Genomic DNA, 15,600 nt, shown 5'->3' on the forward strand with positions numbered 1-15,600 from the left:
AGAGAACAGATTAGTGGTTACCAGAGGGGAAGAGGGTTGTGGGGGGTGGGCATAAAGGGGTAAAGGGGCACATTTATATGGTGGGTGACAAATAATCATGTACAACTGAAATTTCACAATGTTATACAATTAAATTATTTTTTTAAAAAAGCCACCCACAGAAAACTCTACCACCACTAGGAGGCTAATTAGGCAGCTGAGAGTTTCTCGCATTCTAACCGTCTGTGAGATGAGCAGTGGACTATGGAATGAGTGGTGAGGATTCTTAGGTTTTCAATTCAATATTCTCTTTCTTAGAAGACATTAAGTTGTTGCTAAGACAGGCCTCTTCCAGAACATCCCATTCAGAGGCCATCTGAAATTTAACGACATCAGTGCCAAAGCCAGACTTATAGGGGAACCCGTGAAAGCCCTTATCAGATGGAAAATGGGTATGACGTCTTTCCTTCTGTAGGAACTTACCTATCAGGGAAGGAGGGTGATCTGCCTCCAACTTTTCTGAGCCTTGGCAGGACACAGAGAAGGAAGAAAGCAGGTATTAAAGTCATACCTGCAGCCACATAGAAAGAGATCTTCCTGTGCCCAAGTTCATTCCAGAGTTAGGGGACCTGGACACCCACAGGGAACTCCTCCACCTGAAGGCTCAGTCCTCAGAAGGACTGCAAAGTCATGGTCAGATGAACCTGGGATTCTCAGACTTTCACTTTAGCATTGCATCCACAGTAGGGATGCTGGCATAGAAAGAAACTTATATGTGAAAAACAATGCCCACAAAGCCCTAAGTGGTGAACCAGGAGAGAGTGAGATTAATGTACAAGGAGTGGTGCTTCCCAGGCCAAAAGGTGCAGGGGCGGTTTCTAGTGCTCGAGCTTCTTGCACAAGTTCCCTAGCAGGCAGCAGAGAAGGCAGACTGGGACTCAGCAAGCTTGTCTTGAGGGTAGTAGGGTTCTGCATGCTAAGACTCGTCTCTGGGGCACAGCTCTGATCCATGCTGTGCTTGGCTATCTCTGCTGTCTGGCACTATTTGGATGCATGGGTAAGGGCAGCTCTGTGAACTAGAACTTTCTCCCAGCCTCAGGCTTCATCTTCAGCAGCCAAGCCTTAGATATAGCAGGGCAGGTTCTGCCACACTGATCTGAGTGGGCTTCAGGGAGAACAAAGGCAGCGGACGGGTGAAGGCACAGCTTCTCTCTCATACCTTCTCTTTTTTAAAGATTCTATTTTTCCTTTTTCTCCCCAAAGACCCCCGGTACATAGTTGTGTATTTTTAGTTGTGGGTCCTTCTAGTTGTGGCATGTGGGATACCTCCTCAGCATGACCTGACGAGTGGTGCCATGTCCATGCCCAGGATTCAAACTGGCGAAACCCTGGGCTGCAGAAGCAGAGCGTGCGAACTTAACCACTCGGCCACAGGGCCGGCCCCCTATCATGCCTTCTCTTTTGAAGTTGGTTTGGGATATCTACTTCTTGAGTAGGACATAGGTACTAGTCTTCATTCAAGGAAGTTGAGCCTTGTGGCTTCCACCTTGGCCTCTAGTCCTGATGACAGGTTCTCCTCTTCCTGGGTTTTGTTTCAGCACAGCCCCATCAGCCCCCACTGTTGCTGGTTAAGGAAGAAGCCCGTGCACAGTCCCATTTGGGTGAGATTGGCTCTGTCCACAGAGATGGGGAGAGGAAGTGGATATAGAGTAGGATCGTCTTCACTCCAACACTTGAACCCTATCTCTCAGGAGTTGTCATCTACACCTGCAACAATGACTTCTTGGATACTGTTTGGGGTCCTTTTGAAAAAGAAGTACTTGGCAAGCTCAAGATCCACCTGCATGACCATGGGGCCAATGGTAGGGGACAAGAAGAGCAGCCTTCTTCCTCCCCTTCTGGAACAGTCATTCATACTTCTCCTGTGCGTCAGTGCTACAGAAGTGCCCTGGAAGTCTCACTACGTCTATTCCTGAATGGGAGTCCTCTATTATAGTATACGTATATATATGGGTGGGTTGGTTTTCTTTTTTGGTGAGGAAAATTCACTCTGAGCTAATATCCACTGCCAATCTTCCTCTTTTTTCACTTGAGGAAGATTCACCCCGGGGCTGGTCCCGTGGCCGAGTGGTTGGGTTCACATGCTCTGCTTTGGTGGCCTGGGGTTTCACCTATTGAGATCCTGGGTGTGGACATGGCATCACTCATCAGGCCATGCTGGGGTGGCATCCCACATAACAGAGCCAGAAGGATCTACAACTAGAATATACAACTGTGTGCTGGGGGTGCTTTGGGGAGAAGAAGAAGAATGAGGAGGAAGAGGGGAAGGCGGAGGGGGAGGAGGAGAAGGAGAAGAAGAAAAAAGATTCACCCTGAGCTAACATCTACTGCCAGTCTTCCTCTATTTTTGCTGGAGGAAGATTAGCCCTGAGCTAACATCTGTGCCGATCTTCCTCTGTTTTGCACGTGGGATGCCTCCACAGCGTGGCTGATGAGCCCATGCCTGGGATCCGACCCTGCGAACCTGGGCTGCTGAAGCCGAGCATCTGGAACTTTAACCACTCGGCCATGGGGCTGGCCCCAGGAGCCCTCTTTTATTATTTTTAAATCTCCATTCTGTCTCTAGATATTTTCCCTTTTTTCGTTCTATATTTTATTTGCACTCAACTCTCTTTTTGTTCTTGATCAGTGTTGCCAGAAGTATGCCTAACTTAACAATCTTTTCAAAGACCAGCTTTTAGTTTTTTTTTTTTTTTCATATTCTGTACCTTTTTGTCTGTGTGTGTGAGGAAGATTGGCCCTGAGCTGACATCTCTTGCCAATCTCCCTCTTTTTGCTTGAGGAAGATTGTTGCTGAGATAACATCTGTGCCAGTCTTCCTCTACTTTATGTGGGATGCCACGTCAGCATGGCTTGAAGAGCAGTGCTAGGTCTGTGCCTGGGATCTGAACCTACGAACCCTGGGCCACGAAAGCAAAGTGCACAAATTTAACTAGTATGCCACCAGGCCACCCCATCTATATCCTTTAAAAAATTATTTATTTATAAAAAAATTGTGATAAAACACATAAAATGTACCATTTTAGCCATTTTTAAGTATACAGTTCAGTGGCATTAAGTGCATTCACATTGCTGTGCAAACGTCACGACCATCCATCCACAGAACATTTTTCATCTTGCAAAACTGAAATTCTATACTCATTAAACAATAACTCCCTGTTCCCCCTACCCCCAGCACCTAGCAACCACCATTGAACTTTCTGTCTCTATGAATTTGACTATTCTAAGTTCCTCATATGAATAAAATCATACAGTATTTGTCCTTTGTGTCTGGCTTATTTCACTTAGCGTGTCTTCAAAGTACATCCATGTTGCAACATGTGTCAGAATTTCCTTCCGTTTTAAGGCTGAATAATATTCCTTTGTATGCATATGTCACATTTTGTTTATTCATTCGTCTGTCGATGGACATTTGGGTTGTTTCCACCTTTTGGCTCACGTGAGTAACGCTGCCATGAACACGAGTGTACAAATATTTCTTTGAGATCCTGCTTTTGATTCTTTTGGGTATATACCCAGAAGTGAAATTGCTGGATCATACAGTAATTTTATTTTTAATTTTTTGAGGAACTGTCATACTGTTTTCCATAGTAGCTGCACCATTTTACATTCCTTTCCACCAACAGAGCACAAGGAAGTGTTCCAATTTCTCCACCTCCTCAGCAAAACTTGTTATTTTCTGTTTTGTTTTTGTTTTATAATCACTATCTTAATGGGTGTGAATCTATATTCTTTTCAAGTCTCCATTTCATTAATTTTTGTTCCTATCATTTTTATTTTCTTCCTTCTCATTTCTTCAGTTTTGCCCTAGTGTTCATTTTCCAACTTCTCAAGAAGAAAGCTTGCTTGGTTTGTCTTTAAAGTTTATTGTGTTTTGCTAAATGATAAAAGGAACAATAGGAGAAGAAGACAATCATCATAAACATATTTTTGCACCTGAAAATACAGCCTCAAAAATATATCAAGCAAAAGAGGCCAGCCTGGTGGTGTAGTGGTTAAGTTTGCACACTCCGCTTTGGCAACTCTGGGTTTGTGGGTTCAGATCCCGGGTGAGGACCTACACACCACTCATCAAGCCATGCTGTGGCGGCATCTCATATACAAAATAGAGGAAGATGGGCACAGATGTTAGCTCAGGGCCAATCTTCCTCACACACACACACACACACACACACACACACACACACACAAATATATATATATCAAGTAACAACTGACAGAAATGCAGGAAGAAATAGGTAAATCAACAGTTATAGTTGATTTTAACACACCCCATTCACAACTGACAGATTAGAGATACATAAGCAGAGATACTGAATTATAATTAATAAACTCAAGATATTAGCTATATCCAAAAATAGAGGACATCCCTGGACAGAGTGAAAATATGAAGAGGGTCAAGGCCAACATTTAAATCTTACTCTGTATACTTCTGTATTGTTCGAATTTTGTACAATGGAATTTATTTCTGTGTTATTTGTATACTTCAAAGAACAATAAGAGATAAAAGCAAAAAAAAACAACAGTAGGGGGCTGGCCCAGTGGCCGAGTGGTTAAGTCTGTGCGCTCCGCTGCAGGCTGCCCAGTGTTTCGTTGGTTCGAATCCTGGGCGCAGACATGGCACTGCTCATCAAACCACGCTGAGGCAGCGTCCCACATGCTACAACTAGAAGGACCCACAACGACGAATATACAACTATGTACTTGGGGGCTTTGGGGAGAAAAAGGAAAAAAAAAAAAACAACAGTAGTTCAACTGGCTGGCTCACATTTTCCCACAATACTCTGTCAAAAGCTTTGACGAAATCAAAATACATAGAGATTATTATAATTCCCTGGCTAGAAAACTCATTTACAAGGTAGGAAGTAAGAGTAATATGAGCAAATTTATGTAATAAGTACTTAAGAACTATAACAGGTACCTACAAGCACTTGCGGATCAGGTAAATTGCACCGCTGAACAGCAGAAGCAATTCACAGTGGGTCACAGCACAGGGGAGCGAATTTCAGCTCCCATCTACCAAGTCTGCATAGTAGCTAGTTTGAAAGAATGTGTCAATCAACTTTGGAAGAGTAAGAGGAGAGTCACAGAGACAAATGTGGCAATACTTATCCCAGCACTGTTCAGAAGCAGGTGGAGGGAGGGCGAAATGGGTAAACAGGTCAACTATATGGTGATGGATGGAAACTACACTTTTGGTAGTGAACATGCTGTGGTAAATACAGATGTTGAATTAAAACGTTGTACGCCTGAAACCTATACAGTGTTATAAACCAAAGTTACCTCAATTAAAAAAAGAAAGAAAGAAAAGATAAATCTTTGCCCAACAGACTTTGAGTATTTGTATTGAGATAAACTAACTCTCAACTTGGTGCTATTAGGCAATCAACTTATTAATTTGCGCAAATTCCCTTGTTCTGAGACCACGCATCAAGGACCTTTCCGACTCCCAGGCAGGTCTGACTACATGATTTGAGAATATTGATGATGTTGAAAGCGGTAGGTCAGTCCCTGCAACTATGATTTCTCGTGGTAAATCAATGATGTGGATTCTGATTACATTTTGACTTCCCAAATAGCTAGACTATAGAGAGAGAATATGCTAATTATTTCCCATCTAGGTGAGCTACTTTTTTAGGGCATTTGGCATTCTGGGGCTTACCACAGGCTTCTGTGTTTTAGTTGGCATGGTCAAAGTACATTTCTTATCCTGGAAGGTGAAAGGCCAGATGTAACTGCCCGCCCTGATGGCACAGGATATGTACCGCTTCCAGATGGCTGTATGTTCTCTGCAAGTTGTTTTACTGGAACCCACTCTGGCCATTGTGATCATCTGTTTCCTTTCTAGGAGCTCACATACATTCTGCTTAATAATTCAGTTTAAAATTTTCCTGGCAAATAACTAGAAACTGAGTGATTTGAGATTCTAGAATTTATCTTTTTTCCTTTTTTGAATATTTGCCTCTCTGCAGTTGTCTGACACCTCTGTTATAATCCTGATTTCTCCAAGAACATTCCAGGTAGTTCTGCAAGCAGCCCCTTCATATCATATTATAACGTACAACCCAAACAGAAAAGAAAGGAAAAGAAACAGAACGGTACGAAGGTCAAATTATCTTAGCTAACTATCAATTTACACATTCATTCATCCTCTCAACAAACATTGGCTGATTTCTGGACAGAGCACGCTACATAGCATTTGAAAGAAATAGAACAAGTGTTTCTGCCCTGGGGTAGAGTAGTGGGGGGTGGGAAGAGTGTGTGGTAGATAACATCTACAACAGGAAACAACTAGCAAACTATAACAACCGCCTTACAGTATCACATTTCCAACTTGGATGCCAAATGCTTAGAGAACTTCCATTCACTTGGTAATAACGTTTTACTAAGCATATAGTAATTAACACAAAGTAAGGGAGAGAGTGGTTAGTGTAAACTGAAGTTACTGTAGAAATTTTTTTGTGAGAACAGCAATCTTCAAAATGGGGTCCTCACGCCCTTAGGGAAACGTGAATATTTTACAAGTGGACTCAAGTTCTGGGTTGACCAAGTGTCCAGTTCGCCCAGGACTGTTTGGTTTTAGCACTGAAAGTCCCACATCCAGGGAAGCCGCCGAGTCCGTAAGGCTGGATCTCAATTTCCATATTCCCTCCTTCCTAAAACTGATAGACTGAGATTTTTGTCTGGTTGTCCATTTCCACCAACAACCTTTTAACAAGTGTTCCTCTCTCACTTTGTACAAGCCACATCTCTTACTCATTCCTAATTTTATTATGATGACTTGCCCTGGGGTGAAAAAACTTCCTTGGTACCAAAAAAGGAGACAATTACAAATATTTGCGGCAACTAGAAGGACCCACAACTAAAATATACAACTGTGTACTTGGGGGATTTGGGGAGAAGAAGCATGAAAAAAAAAAAAAGAAGAAAAGGAATATTGATAAGGGCAAAATCTCCTTTAATCTAGGTATCACAGATCCTTAGAAGGGCATCTTATCTTTCACTTACATACTATGATGGTTAATTTTATGTGTCAACTTGACTGGGCCATGGGGTGCCCAGATATTTGGTTAACCGTTATTCTGGGTGTGTCTGTGAGTGTGTTTCTGGAGGAGTGTAACGTGTGAATCAGGAGACTGAGTGAGGCAGATTGCCCTCACTAATGTGGGTGGGCTTCATCCAATCTATCGAAAGCCTGAATAGAACAAAAAGGAGTAAGGGAGAATTCTCTCTCTTTGCCTGCCTGTTTTCGAGCTGGGGCCTCAGTCTCCTCCTGCCTTTGGATTTAGGCTTGAACTGGAACTTACACCATCAGCTCTCCTGGTCTCCAGCTTGCTGACTGTAGACCTTGGGACTTCTCAGCCTCCATAATTGCATGAGGCAATTCCTTATAATAAACCTCTCTCTCTATCTATCTGTACATTTCTCTGTCTATCTAGATCTATAAATAAGATATAGATATACACAACCACTGTATGCCAACAAAAAATATATAACTTAGATGAAACAGACAATTTCTTAGAGAGACACCAATAGGATATATCTCTATCTAGATAGTTAGCTGATGATATAGATATAGATATATCCTATTTGTTCTGTTTCTTTGGAGAACCCAGACTAGTACACATATATGTCTGTTAAAGGCAAATCCTGGCATTGGAAACAAGGTATTTTGGCCCTCTCTAAGATAGTCTTAATTCAGATTTACTGTGGAATGGAGAAGAGATGGTATTAGAAATTTTTATTTAATGACCTTGACTCTTCCATCCCTTGGCAACTCTTTTTTTTTTTTTTTTAAAGATTGGCACCTGGGCTAACAACTGTTGTCAATCTTCCTTTTTTTTTTTTTTTTAAGGATTGGCACCTGGGCTATCAACTGTTGCCAATCTTTTTTTTTTCTTTTATCTCCCCAAACCCCCCTGTACACAGTTGTATATCTTAGTTGCATGTCCTTCTAGTTGTGGGATGTGGGACGCCGCCTCAATGTGGCCTGATGAGCAGTGCTATGTCCACGCCCAGGATCCGAACCCTGGGCCGCCGCAGCGGAGCGCACGAACTTAACCACTTGGCCACGGAGCCGGCCCCCCTTGGCAACTCTTTAAGGGAGACTTGCTTTTGAGGAAGAGAGAGTCCTGAGGGCCTCACTGAAGATTGCAGGACCTTCTTTCATCCAAGCAATGAACTCAGGAAAGGCTCACGCCTGGTCTATCAATCTTAACTTTACAGTGTTCAACAATTAGGCAGAAAATCAGTAAGGATATAGAAGACTCGAGCAACACTGTAACCTGACTAAACCTAACAAACATCAAAGAATACTCAACGACAACAGAATATACAGACATGCGTCGCTTAATGATGGGGATACCTTTAGAGAAATGTGTCAGTAAGTGACTTTGTTGTTGTGTGAACATCACAGAGTGCACTTACGCAAGCCTAGATGGTATAGCCTACTACACATCTAGGCTACATGGTACTAATCTTACAGGACCGTTGTCATATATGTGGTCTGTCTTTGACCAAAACATCATTATGTGGCATATGACTGTACATTATTCTGAAGTGCACATGGAACATTCTCTAGAATAGACCATATGTTAGGGCATAAGACAAGCTTCTGTAGACTTAAAAAGATAAAAATCTTACAAAATATGTTTTCTAACCACAATGGAATTAAGTCAGAAATCAACAGTAGAACTAAATCTGGGAAATATATAGAAATTAAACAATGTCTTTTTCCTTCTTTCTTCCTTCCTTCCTTTCTTTCTTTGAGGAAGATTAGCCCTGAGCTAACATCTGCTGCCAATCCTCCTCTTTTTGCTGAGGAAGACTGGCCCTGAGCTAACATCCGTGCCCATCTTCCTCCACTTTATATGTGGGATGCCTACCACAGCATGGCTTACCAAGCAGTGCCATGTTTGCACCTGGGATCCAAACCAGTGAACCCTGGGCCGCCGAAGCAAAATGTGCGAACTTAACCGATGTGCCACCGGGCCAGCCCTAAACAATATATTTCTAAATGACCAGTAAGTCAAAACAGAAATTGCAAGGGAAATTAGAAAATACTTCAAAGTTAATGAAAACAAAAAAACCCAATAGGGCCCAGCCCAGTGGCGTAGTGATTAAGTTCGTGCACTCTGCTTCAGCAGCCTGGGGTTTGCAGGTTTGGGTCCCAGGTGCAGATCTAGCACTGCTCATCAAGATACGCTGTGGCAGCATCCCACATAAATTAGAGGAAGATTGGCACAAATGTTAGCTCAGTGACAATCTTCCTTAAGCAAAAAGAAGAAGATTGGCAACAGATGTTAACTCAGGGCCAATCTTCCTCACAGAAGAACAAATAAACAAAAAAGATAAAAAACCCACAGGGCCATCCCAGGTGGCCTAGTGGTTAAGTTTGGTGTGCTCCACTGCGGCAGCCTGGGTTCGGTTCCTGGGTGTGGACCTACACCACCCATCTGTCAGTGGCCGTGCTGTGGGGGCAGCTCACACACAAAAAGAGGAAGATTGGCAACAGATGTTAGCTCAGGGCAAATCTTCCTCAGCAAAAAACAAAGAAAAAAACAACATATGAAAACTTATGGGATGCTGCTAAAGCAGCGGAAAAGAGGGAGAATTTATAGCTATAAACGTTTACATTAAAAAAGAAGAGGGCGATCCCCAGTGGTTTAGTTGTTAAGTTCAGCAAACTCTGCTGTGGTGGCCTGGGTTCAGTTCCCAGGCACAGACCTACACCACTCATCTATCAGTATCCATGCTGTGATGGTGGCTCACATACAAAATAAAGGAAGACTGGCAACAGATGTTAGTTCAGGGCAAATCTCCCTCAGCAAAAAAAAAAAAAAAAATTGTTAAAGAAAAGAAGAAAGATCTCAAATCAATAATCTAATCACCTTAGGAAACAAGAAAGGGAAGAACAAACTAGATTCAAAGCAAGCAGAAGGAAGAAAATAATGAAGATTAGAGCAGAAAAAAATAAAATAGAGAACAGAAACACAATAGAGAAAATGAACAAAACTAAAAGTTGGTTCTTTGAAAAGTTCAACTAAATTGACAAAACTTTATCTAGACTGATCAAGAATAAAAGAGAGAGGACTCAAATTACTAGAATAGTGAATGAAAAAGGGGATATCACCACTGACCTTGCATAAAGAAAAAGGATTAAGAGGGAATACTATGAACAACTGTATGCCAATAAAAATAAAGACCTTAGGTGAAACAGACAATTTCCTAGAAAGGCACAAACTACCAAAATGAACTCAAGAAGATATAGAAAATCTCAAAAGAAATATAACAAGAGATTGAATTAGTAATATAAAAACCTCCCACAAAGATCCAGATGGCTTCACTGGTGAATTCTACCAAACACTGAAATAAGAATGAATACCAATCCTTCACAAATTGTTCCAACAAGAATAGGAGGGAACTCTTCCCAACCCATTCTACGATGCCAGTTTTACCCTGATACTAAAACCAGACAAAGACATCACAATAAAACTAGAGACCAATATCCCTTATGAATGTAGACACAAAAATTTTCAGCAAAATACAAACAAACAGAATCCAGGAACCTGTAAAAAGAATTATACACCATGTCCAAGTGAAAATGCAGAATTGACTTAACGCTCGAAAATCAATTACTGTAATGCACTATATTAATAGAGTAAAGGACAACAACCACATGATCATTCAATAGATGCAGAAAAAATATTAGACAAAATCTAACATCCTTTTATCCATTCAGCAAAGTAGGAACAGAAGGGAAGTTCTTCAACCTGATAAAGGGCATCAATGACAAACCCACTAAATGTTTTCTCTATAACATCAGAACAAGACAAGGATGTCTACTCTCATCACTTCTGCTCAATACTGTTCTGGAGGTTCTAGCAAGGCAAGTGGGCAAGAAAAAGAAATAAACAGCATCCAAATTGGAAAGGAAGGACATTTATAGTTTTGATATACAGGATAATGCCTCCCCAAATGCCCATGTTCTAACCCCTGTAACTGGTGAAAATGTTAGGAGAAGAGAAGGGGAGATTAAGGTTGCTAACCAGATGACTTTAAAATAGATTATCCTGGATTATCCAGCAGGGCCCAGTGTAATCACAAGGGTCTTTGAAATTTGAAAAGGGAGGCAGAAGAGTTCGAGTCAGAGGGAGATGTGTCTATGGAAGAGTGGTCATAGAGATACAATGGTGCTGACTTTGAAGATGGAGGAGAGGAGCCACGAAGGAAGGAATGTGGAAAAGCTCTAGAAGCTGGGAGACACAGGAAATGGATTCTCCCTTACAGCCTCCAGAAAGGAACACAATCCTGCCAACATCTTGATTTTGGCCCAATTAGAGCCATGTTGGACTTTTAATCTACAAAACCATAAGTTAATATGTTTGTATCACTTTAAGCCACTAAGTATGAGGTAATTTGTTACAGGGGAATAGGAAACTAAAACAATGATCAACTGACTTTTGACAAGGATGCCAAGACAATTCAGTGGGGAAAGAATAGTCTTTTCAACAAATGGTGTTGGGACAATTGGATATTCACAGACAAAAGAATGAAGTTGGACCCCTACCTCACACCAGATACAAAAACTAATTCAAAATGGATCACAGACCTAAATGTAAGAGCTAAAAATACAAAAGTCTTAGAAGAAAACAGAGCAAATCTTTGCATCCTTGGATTAGGGAATGGTTTCTTAGATAGAAGCAAAAGCAAGAAAAGAAAAAATAGATAAATTAGACTTTATCAAATTTAAACTTTTGTGCATCAAAGGAGACCATCAAGAAAATAAAAAGATAATGCGGAGAATGGGAGAAAATATTTGCAAATCATATATCTGATAAGGGACTTGTATCCAGAATATATAAGAACCCTTACAATTCAACAATAAAAACTCTTACAACTCAACAACAAGAACACAAGAAAACCTAATTAAAAGTTGGGCCAAAGATTTGAATAGATATCTCTCCAAAGAAAATAAACAAATAGCCAATAAGCACATGCAAAGATGCTCAACATCATTAGTTTTTAGGAAAATGTAAATCAAAACCAAAATATTATACTACTTCACACCTGCTAGGATTGCTAAAATCAAAAAGACAGACAATAATGTGTGTTGATGAGGATAGGAAAAATTAGAACCCTCATACCTTGCTGGTGGGATTGAAAAATGGCACAGCTAATTTGGAAGGCAATTTGGTAATTCCTCAAAATGTTTAAATATAGCTTCCCATGTGACTGTGCAATTCTACTCCTAGGCATCTACTCAAGATAAATGAAAACATATGCCCATACAAAACTTGTATGAGAATGCTCATAGCAGCATTGTTCGTAATTACCAAAAAAGTAAAAACAAGGAAATGTCCATCAATTGATGAATGGGAAAACAAAATGTAGTATATCTCTATAAAGGAATATTATTCAGCAATAAAAAAGGAATAAAGTAATGACATATGCTACAACATGAATGAACCTTGAGAACATTTTGCTAAGTGAAAGAAGTCAGGCACAAAAGGCCACATATTTTATAATTCCACTTATATGAAATGTCCAGGATACACAAATCCATAGAAACAAAAAGTAGATTTATAGTTTCCAGGGACTAGGAGGGGAGGGAAGAATGAGAAGTGACTGCCAAAGGGTATGGGATTTCTTTTTGGAGGTTACAAAAATGTTCTAAAAGTAGATTGTGGTGATGGTTGCACAACCCTGTGAATATACTAGAAAACAGTGAATTGCACACTATAAATGGGTGGATTGTATGGTATGTGAATTATATCTCATTGAAGCTGTTGAGAAAATAGTTATTAAAACATATAAGCATATCCCAAGGAGGGAAAAGGTATAGAGCATGAGGCACTGCTCAGAAAGCAAAAGAAAACAGGAAGTTGAAGGGAGGGCCCAGCCCAGGTAGGCTGTGTGGTTGGGGAGAACCCCGGAAGGAGATGGTGGGAATTGTAAAGTACACGGGCAGAGAGCAGAGGCGGGGGCTAGGGCCTGAAGAGGAGGCAGAGTGCCCCGAAGACTTTTGCCTTCAGCTCTGTCAAGAGCCAGCCTTTGGATGATCTCTGAAAGAAGGTCCCAGAGCCTTGAGGGGCAGATTCTGTGATGTCAGCACCTGACCTTTGTGACATAGGCACGAGAGCCCAGGGAGAACTGCCCCCAGGGAATGGGGCTCCCAGCTCCCAACAGGGGTGGCAAAGCCACCCCTTAGACAAAGCCCCAGTCTTAGAGGCTTTCACCAGCTGGCCCCACTGCTACTGCTGCTGCTGGATGTGAAAAGCCATCTCGGCCAGGACCAGGCTGAACAAGAGGACATCAGCATTAGGGGCGACAAGAGGTCAGGGAGCCAGAGTGGCAGGAGACCAGGATGCCTGCAGAATCTCTGATTCAGATTTAGGACAAAAGTCTGCGAGAGAAGACCTCCACCTGGCTTAAGGAGGACTGAGGGCAAGGCTCAGACAGAACTCGGGGTCAGAGTGAGTTTACGGTGACAGAAGCTGAGGCCAGAGGAGGGTGTGTCCACCACTTGGTGACTCTGTTCCTCTCTCTCCCAGGTCCCCTCCTCACTGAAGTGCTTTGTGAAACAAGCCCAGAGGACTCTCACTTGTAAGAGCTCACAGCACCAACACCCTCAGTTCCTAATATCATCTCAGCCCCATGCCCCAAACCGCCTCCTATCCTACCCTCCCTCCCTCCCTATTCCTCTCCTCCTCAGCTCTCACCTTCGCTGGTGCACTTTGCCAGCTCTTCCGACCCCAAAGGTAACAGGGATTTAGGGTTTTGGTGAGCCAACCTGGAACTAGAACACAAGGCAGAGCCAGAAATGGATGAATTCTCTCAATACCTCCAGCTCTGTTTCTTTCTCTGTAGGTCCTATGGGCTGTGTCTTCCTACCTGGCCCACCCAGACAACTGCTACTGCCCTTCAGCTCCCAAGAGGCAGCTCTGATTCTCCATCCCTACACATCCCTCACCAATGGCTGACTGCAAAGAAGTAAGAGGCCAAGTTTAAACCCAAGCTCCTGCCTGAACACCGAGAGAGCCTGGTGCTACAGGGCTGGGTGTCTCCTTGGCCTGCTACCAACAGCTGCACCAACACCAGGCTAGAGCCACACTCTGCGCACCAAAGGCCTTGATTTCTTAGCCAAGTCTGGCCTCAGAGATACGGGGTCCTGACTCTGCCAGTCTCTAATCTCTGGTCTTGACACTCCAATCCCTTCCAGATTCAAGGCAATGTTGCCTCCAAACAAGGACCAGGTACTGCTACAGAACGCAGTGCCCCCTGGGCAACCCCTTCAGAGCCCCTCACAACTTGTGGACTCCCCTCCCCCCAACCTACAGCCTCTGCATCCCCAGCAGTCACTCCCTCCCTCCCACCCACCTTGTTCCCCTCCCCTTTGGTCCCACTCTCCCGGCTCCCATTTCTACTCTTCTGACTCAAATTCTGACTTTGTCCTACATCCCTACTCTTCCTCTCTCCCAAGGTCCCCGGCTTTCTTTCATCACAATTACCCCTCTCTCTCCCTTCCACGTTCCTCCTCTCCCTCCCCCCGGCTGTACCCCTCTCCTACTCTTATTCATTCCTCCTCTCCCTCTCAGCCACAGAACTCCTGTCTTCCCCACTCACATTGCCAGTCTCCTTCTCACCCAGAAGACCTACCTAGCCCCAGCCAACCCTCTTGTGGGGTCCACTCTAACAGGCAGACATGGCACTGGCATCAGTACAGGGACACCGGGTCCCCTGGGGTGGTGGGGGGATGTGTGGCAAGCGAGAGGGACCCTGCAGAGTTCAGGGACCCAGGAGCCCTGGCCCAGGCCCTGGTGGTACATCTGGGGCACCGCCGCATAGCACACGACCTGCGGCTACTGCTTTTGCAGCGCCTGTGGCTAGGCAGAACCGGCCAGCCTCCAGTCGTGGAGTATCCTATATGCCTAGAGTGTCTCCGGCCCCGCGGCCCGTCTTGCCCCATCCCCAGGTACGGGACTGGACCCCAGCTGCTTGCCTTCCCCCAACTACTGCCCTGTGCTCAGGGCCAGGAATCCGAACCATTTCGCATGGGCATCGGCTTTGGCCTCCGCCTGCCTCGGGGCCAGGCCAGGGCCTTGCATCTGTTGCCAGAAAGAAGGCGGGAGGAAGTAGGGCCTCAGGGCGAGGCTGCTCAGGCCCATGGGTGTCAAACCCAGGCATCTCAGGCCCCAGCAGCTCAAGCCCCAGAGGCTCGAACCCCAGCAGCTCAGGCCCAGGCAGATCCAGCCCGAGGCATACCCTCCCAGACCGGGAGCCTCAGGTCTGCAGGCCCTCAGTCACCAAACCCCATACCCTGTTCAGGGCCTCCACCTCAGGCACCAAAACAGGCCCCTATCTCCCTGAGGCCCAGGCCTTCCTCTGCCCTAAAGAGGCCTGCCTCTCTAGAGCCCATTCCCCAAAAGTCATCACCCCAGTTCCAGAGCCACGGAGGCCCCCTGGAGCACCTCCTCCAAACCCCACAGTCCCCACCAGGCCCCAGACCTCAGGGAACCCCCGAGACACCCTGAAGGGCTGGCTGGCTGGAGGTCAGGTGTG

At 43.9% G+C, this 15,600-nt stretch overlaps 1 protein-coding gene across 1 annotated transcript; it reads left to right on the top strand.

The window, feature by feature from the left end:
- Nucleotides 1-14,270: 14,270 nt before the first annotated feature.
- Nucleotides 14,271-15,600, top strand: PRR30 (proline rich 30). Its single transcript, XM_046660611.1, has 2 exons — nucleotides 14,271-15,210; nucleotides 15,241-15,600. Exons 1-2 carry the CDS (start codon nucleotides 14,271-14,273, stop codon nucleotides 15,570-15,572), a joined length of 1,272 nt encoding a protein of 423 aa, XP_046516567.1. The 3' UTR covers nucleotides 15,573-15,600.

This window comes from Equus quagga, chromosome 5 (assembly GCF_021613505.1).
Source record: "Equus quagga isolate Etosha38 chromosome 5, UCLA_HA_Equagga_1.0, whole genome shotgun sequence".
Taxonomy (NCBI): domain Eukaryota; kingdom Metazoa; phylum Chordata; class Mammalia; order Perissodactyla; family Equidae; genus Equus; species Equus quagga.